The following is a 19,325-nucleotide window of genomic DNA, read 5'->3' as shown; positions in this document are numbered from 1 at the left end:
CATGGGCACTTTGGTCAAATGTCGAGCAACTGGTACTGTTACTTGTTTGTTCTCCAGGTCTATCATCTGCAAATGATAATAATTTCACTTGCGCTAGCTTACTTCCTTAGTCGGTGTTGAGACTCTCAGAGATATTGAAAAATGTACTTTGAAGGATTCGATTCCCAGCACCACACCAAAAACATGCAACCAAACAACAACAGACCAAAAAATAAAACTGCTCTGGAAAGTAAAAAATAGTCTAAATGATTATCACAATCATTCACTTTGATAAACTAAAGCTTTCCAAAGAAGTTAAAAATACATTACCATCTCCATCATCTACATTACAGACATTCATCATCTTACTGAATCAGGACTATTTGAGAAATAATTAGAATCTGGGAAAACTGTGAATTTGAAATCAAATTAATAAAAGCCCTTTAATATCTGTTTACTGAGGGCATTAGAAAAGTGGAGGAAAAGGTCATACTGTAATCTCCAATGAAAATCATAAGGCTCTGCATAAATTACCCTGTGATCAAATTAATTTTTCAAATGACAAAATTAACCTTCCTAAATACACCTCTATAAGCAGGGGATTATTGTAGTGTATGTAGCAGTTTGACACCAATCAGTAGCTGAAGTTATGCTTTCAACAGGCCACCATGATTATTTACTTTAATTAGAAGATGTTTCATGTATTTAGCAAGGATTTTTTAAAAACATATTATATATGACCTGCTTATACTGACAAGTCCCAGAGTTAGACTGAGATACACAGTATTGAATCCTTAGCTAGTAATGACCTGCTAAAATGGTGTCCAAGAAAATCATTATTAAGGAAGAAGAGTTTGGTGGTAATTAGTATTCCTTACCAATATTCTCAGTCTCCTTTTCTGGAAAAGTGATACCCTGATCTTCTCTGTTTCCTTGAAATTAGTCATGGCCATGTAACTTGCCATGGTCAACAGACCATAAGTCACATGTATCACCTCTGAAAGGATGCCTGTAAGACCAATGTGCTATTTGTCAGGTTAGGTCCTAGACCCTTCCTCTATTTCACATGGTGGAGGTTCTGTCTACCTGGGTCTCTGAGTGAGAAGAACATGGCGTAGAGCCCCCTCGAACTTGAGATGAACACACAGCATGAGCAAGAAAAAAAAGTGTGGTAGTAGTATATTGCTAAGATTGGCAAGGGGGTGTTTGTTACTGCAGCATAACCTGGTCTAAGTTGACAGATATGAAGAATGATCTACACACGTTTCAAAAGCAATTCTAGACTTTTGGATATTGGTTTCATTACAAGGTTTTGTGTAATACTCTCCTAGTCTTCTGTGACAAACTAGTGCAAATTTAAAGGCTTAAGACATAAATTTACCCTCTTACAGTTCTGGAGGTCAAAGTCTAAGATGGCTTGGAAGAGCTGCCTTCCTTCTGGAAGTTTTAGGGAAGAATCTCTTTCTTTGCCTTTTCTAGCTTCTAGAAACTGCCTGTGCATTCTTTGGCTCCAGGTCCCATCTCCAAAACCAGTAGGGATAACACCTGCCAATTTCTCTCTGCTTTTGTTGTTACATGACTTTTTCCTTCCTCTTACTCGCCTACCTTCCTCCTATAAAGATGCTTGGGATGACACTAGGCCCAACCAGATAATCCAGGATCATTTCCCCACCTGAAGCTACTTAACTTATCGCCATCTGCAAAGTTACTATTTCTAGTAACATCTTCACAGGTATCAGGGATGGGGGCATTTTTGTGGGGCCATTATTCTGTCTACCACTGCCACCTACTGTCAGCTGAGGATTGCCATACAGAGACATGGTAAAGATGTTTTCTCTAAAACACTGCACATACTGGCAAGAGAAAAAAATGCGATCATTAAACTGTTCTCTTGATATGCCACAGCAATCGGAAATGAATCTGAAATTCACTGCTTAGTTTACACTGAAAGGCATTGTCAAACAAACAGCCTGTATCATACTCACGATAGCAGTGAGATCAAAGAGGCTGAGTGATTTCTAGTTGACTACAGGTCTGAGGAAAACAGTCCTTTCTCTTCTTGTAGATTTTATATGGCAAAATTGATTGGTTTTGTTTTCCAGGACTGAAGTTTTTTTGTTCCAAACCTACTGAACTTCAACCCACACCCATGAGATAAAAGCTTAGGTAACTTTTTTCTTTTGTATCAGTTCCTTCTTGGTCTGGGTGCTCAGAGGGGAAAATGCTTCTACCAAGGGGGAGTCTTAGTTCACGGGCAGAGGAAATATTTAAGGGAAGCAGGGGTTGGGGGAGGGGTACAAGCACCTTTTTGTCTCATCAACATCCAGTTTAAATACCAAGGAGTCCCAATTTGAAATTTAAGACTCTGTACCCCGCTTTCCTTAGCCAAGAATCCCTACCTACTGTGAAGCACACTATACCTGGGACTTTTTTCCATTTCTTTTTTTTAAATTTTTTTGATGTTCCCTTGAAGGGGTTGCACCATTTCTGCAGGTACTATGATATTAGATGGATGTGTGGAGCTGGGTCCTTCCTACTCCATCTCCCTCCTCCAAAAATCCATTTAACATTTTGTTCTTGGACAGAGGACATATCATATATTAAACTGTAATAAATAGATACTACACTTGATCTTAGAAGCAACCTAGGGGACTTTTTCAGTGGAAGAAAACAGTGCAGTGAAGATTTTTTTTTTTTTTTTTTTGCACTGGGGAATTGAATCCTGTTTATGCTAAACACATGCTCTACCACTGAGCTCCACCCTGGCCCCGCTGCAGCTGTCTTTCAAAGGGAACAGTCCCATGTAATCTTCACAGCAGAAACAAGTCTACTTCAGCATCTTGCAAGCTAGAAATAACATAGCAGGAAGAAATAATTTCAAAACGATGTGGATTCAAATCTCAGATTTGTCAGTTTCAGTCAGGTTTTATCTTCTCTGAGCCCTAATTTCTTCACCTGTAAAAATAGGGTTTGGGGGGGCAGGGGATATAGCTCAGTTGGCAAAGTGCTTGCCTTGCATGCACAAGGCCCTGAATTCAATCCCCAGCACCACACACACACACACACACACACACACACACAAAGGGTTTATGCTAATGACCTTTAGGGTTGTTACCAGGATTAAATGTGAATGGATGTAAAGATCATAGCACAATACCCAGCAGGTCTAGGTACAGAACAAATGGCAACTCTTTGCTGCTAGCAGTATTAAATTCAAAGCACCTCACCATGGCAGTGTGGTCCATGAGGAGCTTATTTACCTAAAATGAAGAAATGGTATAAAGAGCAAAAAGTTTCCTATACAACCTCCATAAGGATGCTGTAAGAAACTACTGAATGAAACCTATTATTTTATTAATTGAAAGGGTATTTTTTGAAGATAATGTTGGTTACATTAGTTTTCTTTTGTTGCTGTTGTTTCTGGAAGTTTTCTCCTAATGAGAATTCACAAAAAAAATTACTTTCTGATATTAGTGCCAGCAGTAATTATGCTGCTTCTGAGTATTAAGTTATGAACGCAGTGAATCATGGAACTGGCCATGTCTTATAAAATCCTAGAACACATAATGTTACTGTACAGCTCACCAATAATAAATACAAACACTTTAAGCACATATTTTTGTACAATTAACTTCATTCTTGGCTTTATCTTCCCTATTTGTTTTCCTTTTGTTTCATTTTTCCTTTTCATTTCCTTTATCCATTTACTAAAACAAAAAAGTCCCATCAAACATTGTATCAGAATACCAATAAAGAAATAAAAGACACAATCCTGTTTTTAAGGAATTGACAAGCTAGGGGGCAAATGACAAGAAAACACACAATTATCAATAAGCACAGTAAATGCTATGAGAATTGAGAGAAATGTGCTAAGGACACACACAGGAAAAGCTCTTGGAACACCTTTTGGGGAAAGGCAGCCAAACAGTGAGGCAAATGCAGTCCAACGACAGAAAGATCTTCACTGGGCTAAGAAATCTGAACTTGATCCTGAAGACCATGGCGAGCTCACGACAGGATTTTAAATTGGATTTAAATGGCATGATCAGATCTGCATCTTGGAAAGAACAGTCTAGTAATGGTATAGAGAAGAGATTGAAATGGAATTTAAAAATGGAATCATCACTCTAACTATAAGGTCAGAAGTTCAGTAGTGACAAGGGCCTGAATGATTTAATACTTAAAAAAAGATTTTCCACTTTCATTATATTTTCCAGCTCTTGTTAATTTGTAGGAACACTATGATTTTTTAATTTATTTTTATGGTACTGGGGGGTTGAACCACTGAGCTATATCACTAGCCCTTTTTATTTCTTGAGATAGTCTCATTAAGTTGCCCAGGCTAGCCTTGAACTTGTGATCCTCCTGCCTCAGCTCCCCAGTTAGGTGGAATGGCAAGAGTGTACCACAAAGCCCAGCTGGAATGCTGTGAGTTTTTGTTAACTTATACATTTAACCTCTAGAAGAATTCCATATTACCAAATGAACATACTTTCATATCTTCTTTCCAAATGTTTGCATTCCATTTCTTATTGTATTATCTAGGAGAGTTATCTGTTTTTTTTTAAATACCCAAGTTGTACAATTTTAGGTTATAAATTGAAAAATCATTCTAAAGAACAAAATAGGGATTTTGGAAACTATGTAAACTCTTTAATAACTTAATATTGTAATCCAGAAGCAACATAACAATGGTGAGAAGATTTGCTATTTAATACATGTTGTTGGGACAACTGGGTTCTTAGTTCAAAGCAGTAAGAATTGCTTCCTACCACAGCTGCAAGCTGCAATCCTTTTCAGATGGGTCACAAAGTTAAATATAAAAAAAAGAAAAAAAAATAGCATATTTATTCCAGCTGTAGAAGGAAGATAACTTTCTAACTATTGTGAAATAAAGAATATCCTCAGAGACAAACTGAATAAGTATGAATACATAAGCATAAAATACTTTTGCACAATGAAATTAAAAAGGTGACAGTAATAAAGGAGGAAAAAAACTGATAAAAGTTTACTAGCCTATATATATGTATATAAATCTATCACAAATATGAAATGTGTAAGGTCAATAACCAATATATTTTCTCAGTTTATACATGATGGAAATAAAAACAGCAAATTATTATTTTGCAAAGCCTCTTACGAAATTAAATGCTATCTGGAAAATCATCTAAAAAAATGCAACAGCAGCTATAAATGCTGCATGCATATACACATGCAGCCCCACACTCTGGCCTCTTAAATGCACTTCGAGGAACTTTATCACAAAAAAAACTAATCATTTGTTTATTTGGAACAGAACTACTCATAACAGGAAAAAATGAAAATAACTCAAGAATCTAAGAAAGGTAGTAAACTATAAGACAGCAACATGACATTTATCTATCATATAGCTTTTTAGAAGGACACATATGAGGACATAAATAATTAGAAGTGCAAAGGGAGGAATTCAAACCAATGCTTTTTTGCAAAATTTGAATATATGTATGTGATTTAAGAAGGATGTAGATAGAGGAAATGTCCTCTACCCCCTTTTAAATTTTTCCTAATTAGTTATACATGACAACAGAATGGATTTCATTTCATTGTACACAAATGGAGCACAATTTTTCATTTCTCTGGTTGTACACAATGTAGAGTTGCACTATTTGTGCAAACATACATATGGCTAGGGTAATGATGTCCTTCTCATTTTACCACCTTTCCTACCTCCATAACCCCCCTTCCTTCCCCTCCCTCCCCTTTGCCCAATCCAAAGTTCCTCCATTCTTCCCATACCCCCTCCCCCATTATGGATCAGCATCCACTTATCAGAACATTTCAGCCTTTGTTTTTTTGGGATTGGCTTACTTTGCTTAGCACAATATTTTCAAACTCCACCCATTTACCTACAAATGCCATAATTTTACTCATTTTTAATGCTGAGTAATATTCCATGCTGTGTATATTCCATATTTAATGCTGTGTATATATACCACAGCTTCTTTATCCATTCATCTAATTGAAGGGCATCTAGGTTGGTTCCACTGTTTAGCTATTGTGAATTGAGCTGCAATGAACATTGGTGTGACTACATCACTGTAGTATGCTGATTTTAAGTCCTTTGGGTATAAACCAAGGAGTGAGATAGCTGGGTCAAATGATGGTTCTATTCCAAGTTTTCTAAGGAATCTCCATACTGCTTTCCAGAGTGGTTACACCATTTTGCTGTGCCACCAGCAATGTATGAGTGTATCTTTTCCCCATATCCTCGCCAACACTTACTGTTGCTTGTATTCTTTTTTTTTTTTTTTAGTTGTATATGGACACAATACCTTTATTTATTTATTTTATTTTTATTTTTATTTGGTGCCAGGAATCGAACCCAGTCCCTCACACATGCTAGGCAAGCACTCTACCACTTAGCCATAGCCCAGGCCCTGTTGCTCGTATTCTTGATAACTGCCATTCTGACTGGAGTGAGATGAAATCTTAGAGTAGTTTTGATTTGCATTTCTCTAATTACTAGATGTCCTTTACTCTCATTTTATCCAGGTGCAGTGGGCTCTGAAGCTATCCCAAAGTCCACCCAGCACCACTCAACTGCCCACACAAACATTCTTTCCTCCTTTAACATGAGGGATCCAGTGGGCCAGTGGGCACCTTCATCCTCCTGTAAGTGCCAGCATAGGAATATATTTGCTGCTGTGCAACATAGGTTTCTGGAAAGAAAAGCAACTACTGAATTGTTCACCAGGCTTACTGTGAGTGTGGCGAGGGACATGAAGCCCATGAGGTTATTCCATACTTTATCAATGTCCTTCAGCAACTGCTGCAGTTTCTCACTGCACACCGCAGTGGCTTTTATTCCCAGCTCCACGCGCTTGGTTACTCTGTACACTTCAACAACACCTGACCGGCAAGAGAAGAGAGAGTTAAGAGTTGCAAGTGCAGAAAAAGACATGAGCAAGATAGGGCAGCACTGCTACTTGCTGGCACACTGGCTGGAATTAAGGAATGTATCTAGACAGAGGGGAGCCTACTATTCTTAGGGACCAATCTACCTCTCAATGCTGCAGGACAGTTTACTGGTAAAAACAGACACTCTAGGGTGACACTGCTTGGGTTCGTCTTTATTCTGTCCTTTACTAGGCATGTAACCTTGAGCAAGTCACATAAACTGCTTTCTGCCTCAGTTTCCTCATCTGTAAAGTTGGGATAATAATGATACCTCTTCCAAGGATGGTTGAAAGGATGAAATGAGTTAATATTCTAAACTAAGGCCTAGAATAGCGCCTGGAGAACAACACGCATTAGGCAAGTTATTAGCTTTTTTTTTTCCCCTTCCAGGTTTATGAGTTTCTGTTTGAATCTAGGAAATCCCATTAAATTGACTGAAAATAGGAATAATAAAAGTTTAAAAGAATCTAAATGTTAATATCATCATAGAGTAATTAAAGAAATATCTCACCCCTCTGAATCCTCAAGGATTTACAAACTCACTGGCTTCACGTATCTTTTATACACTTAATAGATGCAGAATGGTTCTTTTCCTTCTAACCCTGCATTGGGCTGAAATCTTCAAGCAAGGATGAGAGGTACCAAATACCTCCACATTCTAAAGACAGCTACCAGGAATACCCGGACTCCTACAACGTGACAGTCACTAGATAGATTATCCCAGCCTCTAAGTGAATGCTGGAGAATCCGGGGTGGGGGGAGGGCACAGCCTTGTGTACAGCACTATGGCTTTTCCTCTTCTTTCCCCAAGGGAAAGGGAGAAATTATGTCTATCCTAAAAAGTGAGTGGGCTTTTAAGAGAATCTTCCACTACTAGAGGGAAAGACAGGTACCCCGTTTCCTGGTGGATATCTGCTAATGCAGTAGAATTGTGTCTATCTGAACAGGAAAAAGGGAACTAGAGCGAGGTGTCAAGAGTCTGGCAGAGACTCCAGCCCTTCACTATCTACTTGTCCAGCAAATCCTTTGAGTGACTTCCATGTGTCGGGTACTAGATGAGGTGTTGGGGGCACAGCAGTGAACAAAACATACCCAAATCCCTGCCTTCATGGAGGTTCATCCTAGCAAAGGGAGACAGACAGTAACACAAGGATAAGTAAAATATATAAGATATTAAAGGTGACAGGATTAGGTTCGATCCCCAGCACCACAGGGGGAAAAGATGGATAAGGCTAAGGAGAAAACCAAGCAGAGAGGGGCACAGGGAAAGGAGTGCTAGGGGCAGGAGAAGAGATACCATTTTGAGAAAGAATACAGAGAAACCTCAGTGAGAAGGTGACATTTAAGTGAAGATTTGAAAATGATTATTAGGCTAGTACATGTGGCCCTGGCCACAGATCAGGTATGAACTTGGGGAGGGGAGGAACACTGAACTGGACAGAGACTGAGGTTTCAAGTTGGGTTGGAATGTTTAATAGTTGAAAATGACCAGGAAGTTAAGGAAATCTGTTTATGCCATTAAGGGGTAAGAAGGAAGAACCTATTGAGTATAGTAAGGAACTGATAAGAAATATATTTTTTCAATATGGGAGATTGAACCAGGGGGTGCTTTACCCTTGAGCTACTCCCCCAGTTTTATTTTGAGACAGATTCTCACTAAGTTGCCCAGCTGGAGCCTTGAACTTGTGATCCTCCTGCCTTAGCCTCCCAAGTTCCTGGGATTATAGGCATGCACCAATGCGCCTGGCTAATAATTTCACTTTAATGCCTCATTAATACAAACTCTTGGATAAACTAGTTAAGTAGGTATAATTTATATTGCTTTTATATATATATAAAACAAAGACTTAAAACTTGGCCCTAGAGTCAAAGTTATTGCCTATGAATTAAGTGTCTTATATTCAAATGCAGATGCCACTTAGTGAAGTTGTATATGGCTTGAGAGATCCAGCTTCAAAATACTTAACATAAGCAAAAACCGATAATAATGCATTGTCATGATTTCAAATAAGTAAAATACAAAACAAAGATACCTAATAAATATTCCATGCCTTGAGCTGACTGAATAACTTCTGTGCAAACAGCACTACTACTAATTCCATTTAAGGTGTCATTTGCCTTCTTAATGACCTACAAGAAATGAAATCACATTACATTATGTAACCAAAAAAGGTCACTGCAAAACAAATTTATTATTAGTAGAAAACCCAACCAGGAAGTGTGAAAAACCATGACTGACTGGCATATTATACACTGAAACAAATCTGAGAATTTAAGTTTAATCTTAAAGAAACCATCCTCCATTACATTGGCAGAAAAAAGATTGAGGTTCTTTAGTTTAAATCTTATTTTGATTTAGGCAGAGATAATGATATCACTTTGTTATTTCTCAAACATAGTGACAGTCAAAGAGACAGCTGACAGGTGAGCCAGCGTTTTTAATAATTTTTGCCATATGAACATGAAGGAAGTCTTCCTTATGACCTATGACTTTCACAATCTAAGGGCCATAGGAGTAAGGCTCCCCTCAAGTTTTCCTCTGTTGGTTCAAAGGAACCAAGAAGAAGGCAAAATGATACAAAAGAACACTTATGTTTGTTTGAACACAAAGGTGACATACTCACATCCAGGGCACTCCCTAGGCATCTCTGCCATTCATACGCGTATCTCTCATTTTCCTGTGAATTTTGGTAGAAAGAACTAGGTTATAAGGCAAGCCTAGGATCCTGTAATTAATAACTTCTGTCAAAAAAAAGAGCTTTTAAGACTTTTTATAAAAATCATTTTTGTAAAAGCAGTTTACCCGTGTGTGTGTGTATTTGTTTTTTTTTTTATTCTAGTCCTGGTGATTGAACCAGAGTGTTCTACAACTGAGCTATGTTCTCAGCCCTTTTTATTTATTTATTTTTAACTTTTTAAAAATATTTATTTTGGGGCTGGGGATATGGCTCAAGTAGTGGTGCGCTTACCTGGCATGCGTGAGGCACTGGGTTCGATTCTCAGCACCACATAAAAATAAAATATTGTGTCAACCTAAAGCTAAAAAATAAATATTTAAAAAACATTTATTTCTTTTAGTTGTATACAATATCTTTGTTTTTATTTATTTACTTTTATGTGCTGCTGAGGATCGAACCCAGTGCCTCACGTGTGCTAGGCAAGTGCTCTACCACTGAGCCACAACCCCAGGCCCTGAAGCAAATTTCTGAGGCTGGCCTTGAATATGTCAACCTTCTGCCTCAGCCTCCCCAGTTGCTGGTATACAGACATGTGCCACTGCATCTAACAATAATTATTTTAAATTATTAATAAATGTAACTTCCGAGCACATGACTTGTGAATCTGAGGTAAATGTTTAATAGCAGCTTCCCTCTACAAATGCTGCCTCATTTGTTTTAGTAACAGTGTAGGCCTTTTTCAAAGGTACTCACCTTGGAGGTTTCTAGTGTGAGAGTTCATGTCAAATCACTGACTTCCACTTCAGTCACAGTGCTGTGTGAGAGTGTGTGTGTGTGTGTGTGTGTGTGTGTGTGTGTGTAGCAAAGAGAGTTAAGTGTGTTGTCATAGGAGGAAGACAGCATGAGACTAAGAAGCAGTAAACAGAAGACTCAGAATATTTCCCTTCTCTCCTCTATTTTGACATTTTAAAATTCAGTAGGATGATATATAACTATGAACTCAAAATTTAAGTCCCAAGAATTTCCCTCCTTGTAAAGTCCCCCAAATAATTTCAGTTTTAGGGTCTCTGACTATTTCCAGTGGATGCTACATCTAGGAGGTATTTCATCCAGGCAGGGCCATGTTCCAGTGTCTCACTTTAATTATGTATTTTATGTGTGGTGCCTTGTGTCTTTCTCCCCCTCATATTCCTAGGTGAAAGCTGAAAGGACTCTTTTCCTGGAGTTCTTAGGGCTCAGCTACTCTTTTATTTGTTCCTCTGCAGAAAACTACCCCACTCACCTCCACCTCTCCGGTCAGATCTTTGTACTTATCACGAATAACAGGCAGAGCAGGCTTCTCACTCAGAGTATTGGAACGGTCTCTGAAAGGTTGCTCCAGGGCTGGAGAAGGAGAGGACCGGCTTATTTCTTTATCACCAAGGCTCAAGCTCCTCTTGTGTGATCCTGGGAGAAGTGGATGGTACAGTTGGACCTTTTGATTACTCAGTTTAGCTCAAGCAGAGGCTCCTGCCTGTTGACAGGACTCTCCTTTTCAGATGGTTATGTCATGAGGCATTTAGAAAAACAATCTCATTTATTCTTTCTAGAAAGCTACTTGTCAGATCCCTTTTACTGTTTTTTCTTGCTTGGTTTCCCTGCACTGGTTTTCTTCCTTACTCTGATCAATAGATCTTCCTTACTCTGATCAATAGCTCTTCTATAACTCTAAGTGCAGAATCATCAGAGTCTAGAGGACAGCAGTGCATTTCTAAATATCAGTGCACATGAGCTGTGCTGCTTTTCCACTTACTGGTCATGGATTTGTACCTGAGCTCCTACATGCTCTCTCAATCCCTGAAGTCAAAGATCTCATTAGGATGGGATTAAAGCAGAAGAGGCAAATTTGAATGTCATCTGAAACAGGCAAGCAGTGTGAGGCAGAAAGTGGGGGGACAATCACAAATTGGGAGAATGAACCTCACTTATGGGGGGTAATGCTAATCACCTACGGCTGATTGTCAAGACATGGGAATGCAGGCCTAGTTTTGCCAGATAATATGACTTTTCAAGAAAAGCTAGAAATAGAGATTGTGAAATCTCATAATTTTTAAATATTGGCAATTGCTTCCTACTTTATGGATCAACCAAAACAGATCTGCAAATTAAAGGCAGATCCACAGCCACCATACTGAAGTTTCTGGGTTAAAAGACACTGTAGCCAGGGAACAAGAGTAAAGCTAACTTGTCCACAAGTGAAGCAAATCCATTTCTCTAGCTATTTTAAACAGCATACCACTTCAGGGGCTGAGACTGTGGTTCAGTGGTAGAGTGCTCGCCTGGCGTGTGTGAGGCACTGGGTTTGATTCTCAGCACCGTATATAATAAAATAAAAGTCTATCAACAACTTAAAAAAAAATATATATATATATATATATTTTAATTAAAGAAAAAAAACCCAGCATACCACTTCATTAATGAACAACAGATACTTGTGTTTCATACAAAAGTGGTTAAAATATTCTAACAATAATGTCAATTCAGTTTCAGGGAAAACTTTATTAGAGCTATCATAATTGACCCTGATGTCAAAAGTTGGAAAATCTATTTCTTGCTAAACCCAAAACTTTCTTTTTCTTTTCTCTCTTTTTTTTAAAAATTATTTTTTGATATGGGGGATTGAACCCAGGGGTACTTAACCACTAAGCTACATCCCCAGCCCTTTCTTTATTTTTTGTTTTTAGACAGGGTCTCACTAGGTTGCTTAAGGGCCTTACTAGTTGCTAAGTCTGATCTCGAACTTGGGATCTTCCTGCCTCAGGAGGGATTATAGGTGTGCTCGACCACACCTGGTAGAACACTTTTTTCTAAGAAAGGTTATCTAAACATCTCAGTGGAATAAACCCACAATAATAAAATCTACCTTGAAGTTACTTACCTTGAACAGAAAGGTCAAAGGTTGCCAGCTCACTTTTGATCATTTCTTCACTGGATTTCATTTTGCTTTGCGAATTGGCTACTAAAAAGTCAAATTTGCTGATTTTGGGCTTTTCACTTTGAAACTCTCCAAAGTCATCTGAACATTCTTTGGGGGTTTCATGAGAGGTGCCACTGGAAGCTGGGCTTGAACATGTGGCCTCTTGGCTCTGTTCAGCTATAGATAGGTCTTGTCTTATACAATTTTTATAGTCCCCACTTTCGTATTCCTTTTGCTCACTGGTCTGGGGAATCATGTCTTTAAAACTGGCAAAAGCTGGGAAGGTAGTTTCTGGAAGAGCATCTTCACTTGCAAAAGTGGTTACTTTGGAGAGAGAGGTCATGGTGATGTTTTCAGAACTGCCAAATGATGTCTCTTTCTTTTGAAGAATTGAGGCAGCTGAGGAGGATCCACTTCCTGCTGAGAGGACAAATGGAGAGAGTTTTCTGCCCTGAGATGCATCATCCCTGTCTGACCAGTCATAGCTTGTAAGGGTGCTCATTGTAAAAGTGCTACTGTAGCTCCCAAAAGCAGCATATTTTAAGTCCTCTATATCTGAAAGGGAAATAAGACCCCACAATTAGAGGCAAACTCACAATTTGGGCAAAATGCCCTGAACTCTGCAGAAGCAAAATGCCTAGCACATTTGACTAGTTTTCTACTATGTTGAAGAATAACTAAATTTAGAGCTTCTACTAAAGGAGTTGGGCTGTAATATCTGATCTGATCTTATAAAAAAAAAAAAACCTGCAATAGTTTTGAGTTGGTATTTACATTTAGTTTAAAGGGATCACTTTGTCTGGCTATAAAAATTACTAAAAATGATGAGAGGTTCATCTATCAGGGTACATACTGTTGAATATAAGATTAAAGTAATTTAATACATTGTCTATTTCCTTATAAACTTTAAAATGTATAACATATTCCCTGCTTCCTCTGGACTTTGTTGGAAAATATTCCCCGAAGACATGGTCATATAAAATGTACATGGCAAACTGGTTAAAAGTTAACAGTTTCTCAAAACGAAAGTGAAAGCAGTGTCACCTCACTTTAATAAATTAGGAATTTCTGTCTCAGGTAAGGCCAAATATGAGATTTGAATTAAGCAATTACTTACCTAATTGTTATTTTGGTCAATGTGGACGTCATATTGCTGTGGTAGATTATGAGAAAAGAAAAATCAATCTAATCTACTTTGGCCCTTAAAAAATGGAATCAAAGGTCTGGGTTCTATTGGGCTCCCATGTCAGCTTTAGTTATGTAGCTACTCCCCCCATCCCTCCAACCATTGAAAAAAAAGAGAAAAAAGAAAAAAAAATGATTTGGGGCATTAAGACTTATTATATGAAACATTCTTAATACGTGTTTAAATAATTTAAGAGGAGCATAAGTAACAGAAAGAATGTAGGATTTTTTTTTTTAATTTAGAGAGACCTGAGTTCAACTCTGTCACCTACTTACTTGTGGGTCACTAAGCAAATCACTTCACATTTCTGAATCTTGGTTCGCTGATCTTTCAAATTAGGAGAAAACAATGTACTTGGACAGACTGTGTCCAGGATGACCAACTGTGATAATGTGTGTGGAAGGCCAGCGCAGGGTCTGGCGAGCAATACATAACAGCTAGTGGTTGTTCAGCATAGCTGCCACCACTCAATTTGGCATTTAGTTACTAGTTTATGGCCTAAGATGATTCATTATTTCAAACTAAAAAGTAAAAGTCAATTTATCATGTTAGGGAAAATTTCTTGCTGTTTCTAAAAGCACAATCAGCTGAGGCTGAACATGGCTGGTGTGGAAAAGCCACTTTCAGAGCCGTGCTGTCCAAATCTGTCAGGCTGAGCAGTGCTGGGTTTCATTTTAGACACGGGTTCAAGGCAAGCTAAATGCCCCTCTGAAAACCACGTATGTGATTTTCAAGGAAAATGTTCGAAAGTTTTGTGACCCAGATTTTCACAATTAAGTCAAAACACTAGGTCATTTCTTTTACAACAAATCTATTTTACAAGGTGAAGGGCTCCTAACATTTCCCAAACTCTCCTACAGCTCTTTTAAGGAAAAGGTACAAAATTAATAATAAAAGTACTAGAAAAAGTCAACCAGTGAGCTGGGATTGTGGCTCAGTGGTAGAGCACTCACATAGCATGTGTGAGGCACTAGGTTCGATTCTCAGCACTGCAGACAAATAAATAAAAATAAAGGACCATCAACAACTTAAAAAAATAATTACTAAAAAACATCAACCAGTGATAAAAAAATAGGTATTTTTAAATTGTGTAATGCAAATGGTACCCTTCAAATATGACTTATTAAGCAGAAGGAAAAAATATTCAGGCAAAAAATGTATAGTTTATAATGAATGAAATGAGCCTTTAGACAAAATGCTTTCCTAGTGTCTTGCTATAGTGATTTTCTCCCACTTATTTAAAGAAGTCAGAAAGTACCCAGACTCAAATGAGGTGAAATTCAATCAGGAGGCAGATACAATTAAACCTGTCTAGTCTTCAAGGGATTCAGCAGAATGTTTCATAGTACAGATTTTTAAATTGTTATTGTTATTGTCATTATTATTAGAGCCTACCAGAAAGTTCTTTGGGGGGAACTATATGAGGAACAGCTTTTAGAATTTCATCTATTAACAGGAAGCAATTTTTCTAGAGACCAAAGGTAAATTTAACAAACACGACTCCAGTTCAAACACTGCAACCAAGTTGCTATGGTAATAAAAAAGATCATTTTGTGTAATTATGTGACAAGAAGATTTTTCTTTTTCTTTCTTTTTTTTTTTAATTAGAAATGACTAAAAAAAAAGAAAGAAAGAAAAGAAATGACTCATCAGATTAGAGGCTTTATAAGCAACAGGGACTACCTTAGCTGAAGAACCTTTAAGTATTTTTATAACTATATAGGTCTTTAATAAATCTTATTTTTTAAAAAGTGACATGCATATAACATTTTGCCTTCTGGGGCAACTCACAAAAATAAGCAAATAAGGGCTAGAGGTATAGGCTCAGTGGTAGAGTGCTTACCTAGCATTTGTGAGGGCCTGGGTTTGATGCCTACCACCACAAAAGAGGAGACTAAAAAACCAAATGAAAGACTGAAAAGGAAATATAAAAGATTCACTAAAGTCAAGCCTCAAAGTTGAGTTTTAAATTTACTTTTGCTTAAATATACTGGCTACAATGGGGTCAAAAAGTAATTCACTAAGGTGTAAATCCTTTGAACAAATAAGTACTAAACTGAACATTATATAAGCGATACAAGATAGAACATTGACATAACACTTATCTTTAACCTTTAGCATTTATCAACAATATGGTAGTATTTCCTGGCATAATGAATACTTATAAACCATTTTCTAAGAAAAATGTGATACATCAGTTCATTGAAGGTAGATAAAAGAAAAAAAAATTCCTCATTTCCTGTGTTATTAGTCCTACAGTTTCTAAGCAGTCCTGCTATACATTATTATTGTATAATGGCTTTAAAAATATTAGAGATTATGTAAAGCTTACACTATAAGTGCTAGAAACCTTGTCTGGAAAAATGATGTGGAACAACCCACACTTTATTTTGTAATCACTGAAATTACTATAGATGGGTTTTCAATTTGATAGCTGAATTCTGAAAATTGTCAAGAGAAAAAGGAGAAAAGAAAATGGAGAATGAATGCCACAAAATGAACAGAGAATCACTACTGTATTTCCAATTCTCCTGGAGGAGAACTGCCAGGCTGCACTAGGTTGAGCCGCAATTGCACACAGATAATACATCAAATTGTGTGCTTTAATACAACTATTTGTTTGCAGCCAGGAAAGTCCTCTTACAAAGGGTAAAGGAATAAACTATACAATCTGCTTTCCATCATGGATCTCAAATCAAGACATAGATTTCTTGTGCATTCTGGCAAGTAACCCTATCAGTCTCTTCTGTAACCTCTATTCAAATCCTTTTTGAATGGAGGTTGTACATGAAAACAAGGTATTTCCAAGAACGTGAGCTGGCACTATAGGACACAGAAGGCAGTCCTATGGACATTTTCTAAAGTTGTGAACACAGGCCTGGGGGATTAAGAGTTACTAGCTTTTGAGGAAGGAATTTAGAGAAAGAAGAAAGACAGCACATGCTCAAATTCCACTATTTTTGAAGGGATTTTTTTTTAATAGCAATAACAATGTTCATTGGACTAAGGAAGAAACATCTTTTAACTTCCCATACTGATTTAATTCAGATTTCACCAAATGCAAATTATGAAATATTTATATATTTCAGTTTCTCTTTACTCCTGGCTCTATTCTACCCTAGAAAATATTCTGCATAATTGTAAAACTTGGTCTCAGTGTGTCCTGTTAAGTCTCTTCTGCAACACCCAGATTTATACACTTAAGATCATTTTCTTTCAAATTTTTAGCAGCACATGTAATAATTAAAACATAATGCATTTATACAAGGTTTTTTGAAACCAAGTATTATTCAGCTTGCTCTGGAAAACACCCAGACAGATGTTGCAGAAGAAAACTGGGAACAAAAAAAATCATAGTACAAGTGTGACAAGCTATCAAATTCTGCTGTATAACTGCCTTCCAGTATTGTCTAATCTGCATGAAAACCTCCAATTCTTTCTTGGTGCTGACTTCTGTAACACTATGGTTTAAATTATATGCACACCCTCTATAAGCACCTTTAGGTTTCTACATCAGTGTTTTAAGTTCAGTAAAGAAAAATGGCGGGGCTGGGGTTGTGGCTCAGTGGTAGAGTACTTGCCTAGCAAGCATGAGGCACTGGGTTCGATCATCAGCACCACATAAAAATAAAATAAAGAAAAGTAAATAAAGATAAAATAAGATGTTTAAAAAAAAGAAGAAGAAGAAGAGAAAAATGGCAGTCCTGTAGATATTTTAAGTCAGAGAAGGTTAAAAGGCCAAGGAATACTATCAAGATACACAGTGGGATTGTCCGTGATCATCAATAAAAATCTTACCAATATGATACCAATTAAAGCTGGGTGTGGTAGCACACACCTATAATTTCACAGGGGTTTATAGGGAGGTTGAAGCAGGAGGATTGCAAGTTTAAGGCCAGCCTCCGCAATTTAGTGATACCCTGTTCAAAATAAAAAAATAAGAAGAGCTGATGTAGGTCAGTGGTAGAGTGACCCTGTGTCCAGTCACCAGTACTAAAAAAGAACACAGAAGATGGCAGTTCAAATTGAGTTTTTGGGCCATGCAAGTGAGAGGGCAACACTTAGGAGATCCTTCTGTGTATACAACCTTCTTATGCTCTCAAAAGTTATTGAGCCAACACTTCCCAAAATAACTTATAAAAAGTACTCAGTGCAAAAATATGGAAGGAGCCAAAAGCAACTCTTTTTTTTTTTTGCGGGGGATGGGGGAGACTGGGGATTGAACTCAGGAATGCTCAACCACTGAGCCACATCCTCAGCCCTATTTTGTATTTTATTTAGAGACAGGGTCTCACTGAGTTGCTTAGCACCTTGCTATTGCTGAGGCTGGCTTTGAACTTGCGATCCTCCTGCCTCAGCCTCCCAAGCTGCTGGGATTAGAGGTGTGTGCCACTGCACCAGCAAAAGCAACTCTTTATAAAAATTAAAATAATTCAGACTGGGAGTGTAGCTCAGTGGTAAAGCACATGCCCAGCACACACAAGGCCCTGGGTTCAATCGTCGGCATGGCAGTGAATAAATAAATATCTCTAGTTGCAATGGTGCACACCTATAGTACCAGCTACTTGGGAGACTGAGGACTATTTGAGCCTAGGAGTTCAAGACCAGCCTGGGCAACATAATGAGACTGGATCAAGTAAAACAAATAAATTTCAGAAAAAGAATAAAATAATTTCATTCTTTGAATTATTTTAGGATTGAACACATTTCTTTGATATTGTGTTTCCTTCCTGTTCACTTGCTATGTCTAAAAATCAGGGATTTTACATGAACAATAAAGTGACTGCAGAACATAAATACATTTGTATAATTTCTCAAGCACTGATACAGAAGTCAAGCATTAACCCACCATATCTTACTTGGCACTGTATAGAATTCTTCAAGTTTTTAATTGCCCCAAATTTTTACATCATTGTAGTACATTATTAAAACTGCCTCCCTTAAAAGTAATATTCTACTTAGGAAAAATTAACTGTTAAATGCGTGAATGTATGCTTCACAGTTATAGTCAGTTACTTCTGCTCAGAAAGAAGTTAAAACGAAGCAGTCCCAAATGACCCACCCTAAAACTGGAGAATTCCACTGACAGAGAAATTCCTCAAAGCCACCCTGAAATAGGTATCTGGTACATGGCATGGGAAACTCCTACAGGGCAGCTGGTATTATCAATAGATGAAGACTACACTTAAAGTCATTTTCTGGACTGGGTTGTGGCTCAGTGGCAGAGCACTTGTCTAGCATGTGCGAGGCACTGGGTTTGATTCTCAGCACCATGTATCAATAAATAAAATAAAGGTCCATTGACAACTTAAAAAAAAAAAGAGATCATTTTCTTTCAAATTTTAATCATGTAATAATTAAAACATAATGCATTTATACAAGGTTTTTTGAAACCAAGTATTATTCAGCTTGCTCTTGGAAACACTATTTTCAATGGCAGGCCTAGCTTTTCTTATTTAAAGCCTAACAAGCAACTTTTGTCTTTCTCAAGTGGCATATTTCAGATACGACAATGATCTCTCAGAAATCCAACTCAGAATCCTCATCTTCAGTGGTTTCATTTCCTTTCTTCTTCAAATTCTAAAAAAGA

General features: G+C 37.5%; 1 protein-coding gene and 1 pseudogene across 18 annotated transcripts in view; both read right to left on the bottom strand.

The window, feature by feature from the left end:
- Synrg (synergin gamma) overlaps nucleotides 1-19,325 on the bottom strand; it is a 73,009-nt gene that overhangs the window by 10,182 nt on the left and 43,502 nt on the right. For 13 of the 18 annotated variants that reach the window (XM_046423155.2, XM_046423157.2, XM_046423159.2 and 10 more), the window contains 5 exons: nucleotides 12,511-13,104; nucleotides 10,876-11,039; nucleotides 9,540-9,593; nucleotides 8,949-9,045; nucleotides 6,719-6,867 (listed from right to left, as the gene is read on the bottom strand). In XM_046423155.2, coding sequence (XP_046279111.1) covers nucleotides 6,719-6,867; nucleotides 8,949-9,045; nucleotides 9,540-9,593; nucleotides 10,876-11,039; nucleotides 12,511-13,104 — 1,058 coding nt within the window. The remainder of the gene's footprint in view (nucleotides 1-6,718; nucleotides 6,868-8,948; nucleotides 9,046-9,539; nucleotides 9,594-10,875; nucleotides 11,040-12,510; nucleotides 13,105-19,325) is intronic. The other 5 variants (XM_046423161.2, XM_046423170.2, XM_046423168.2 and 2 more) reach the window with 3 other exon arrangements.
- LOC124078468 (U2 spliceosomal RNA) lies at nucleotides 2,451-2,623 on the bottom strand (annotated as a pseudogene).

The sequence above is a fragment of the Marmota monax genome, unplaced genomic scaffold (assembly GCF_021218885.2).
Source record: "Marmota monax isolate L192 unplaced genomic scaffold, Marmota_monax_Labrador192_F-V1.1 WCK01_AAM20220418_F8-fsc00171, whole genome shotgun sequence".
NCBI lineage: Eukaryota > Metazoa > Chordata > Mammalia > Rodentia > Sciuridae > Marmota > Marmota monax.
The sequence above is the reverse complement of the archived record's forward strand: the minus strand, read 5'-3'. Positions and strand labels throughout refer to the sequence as shown.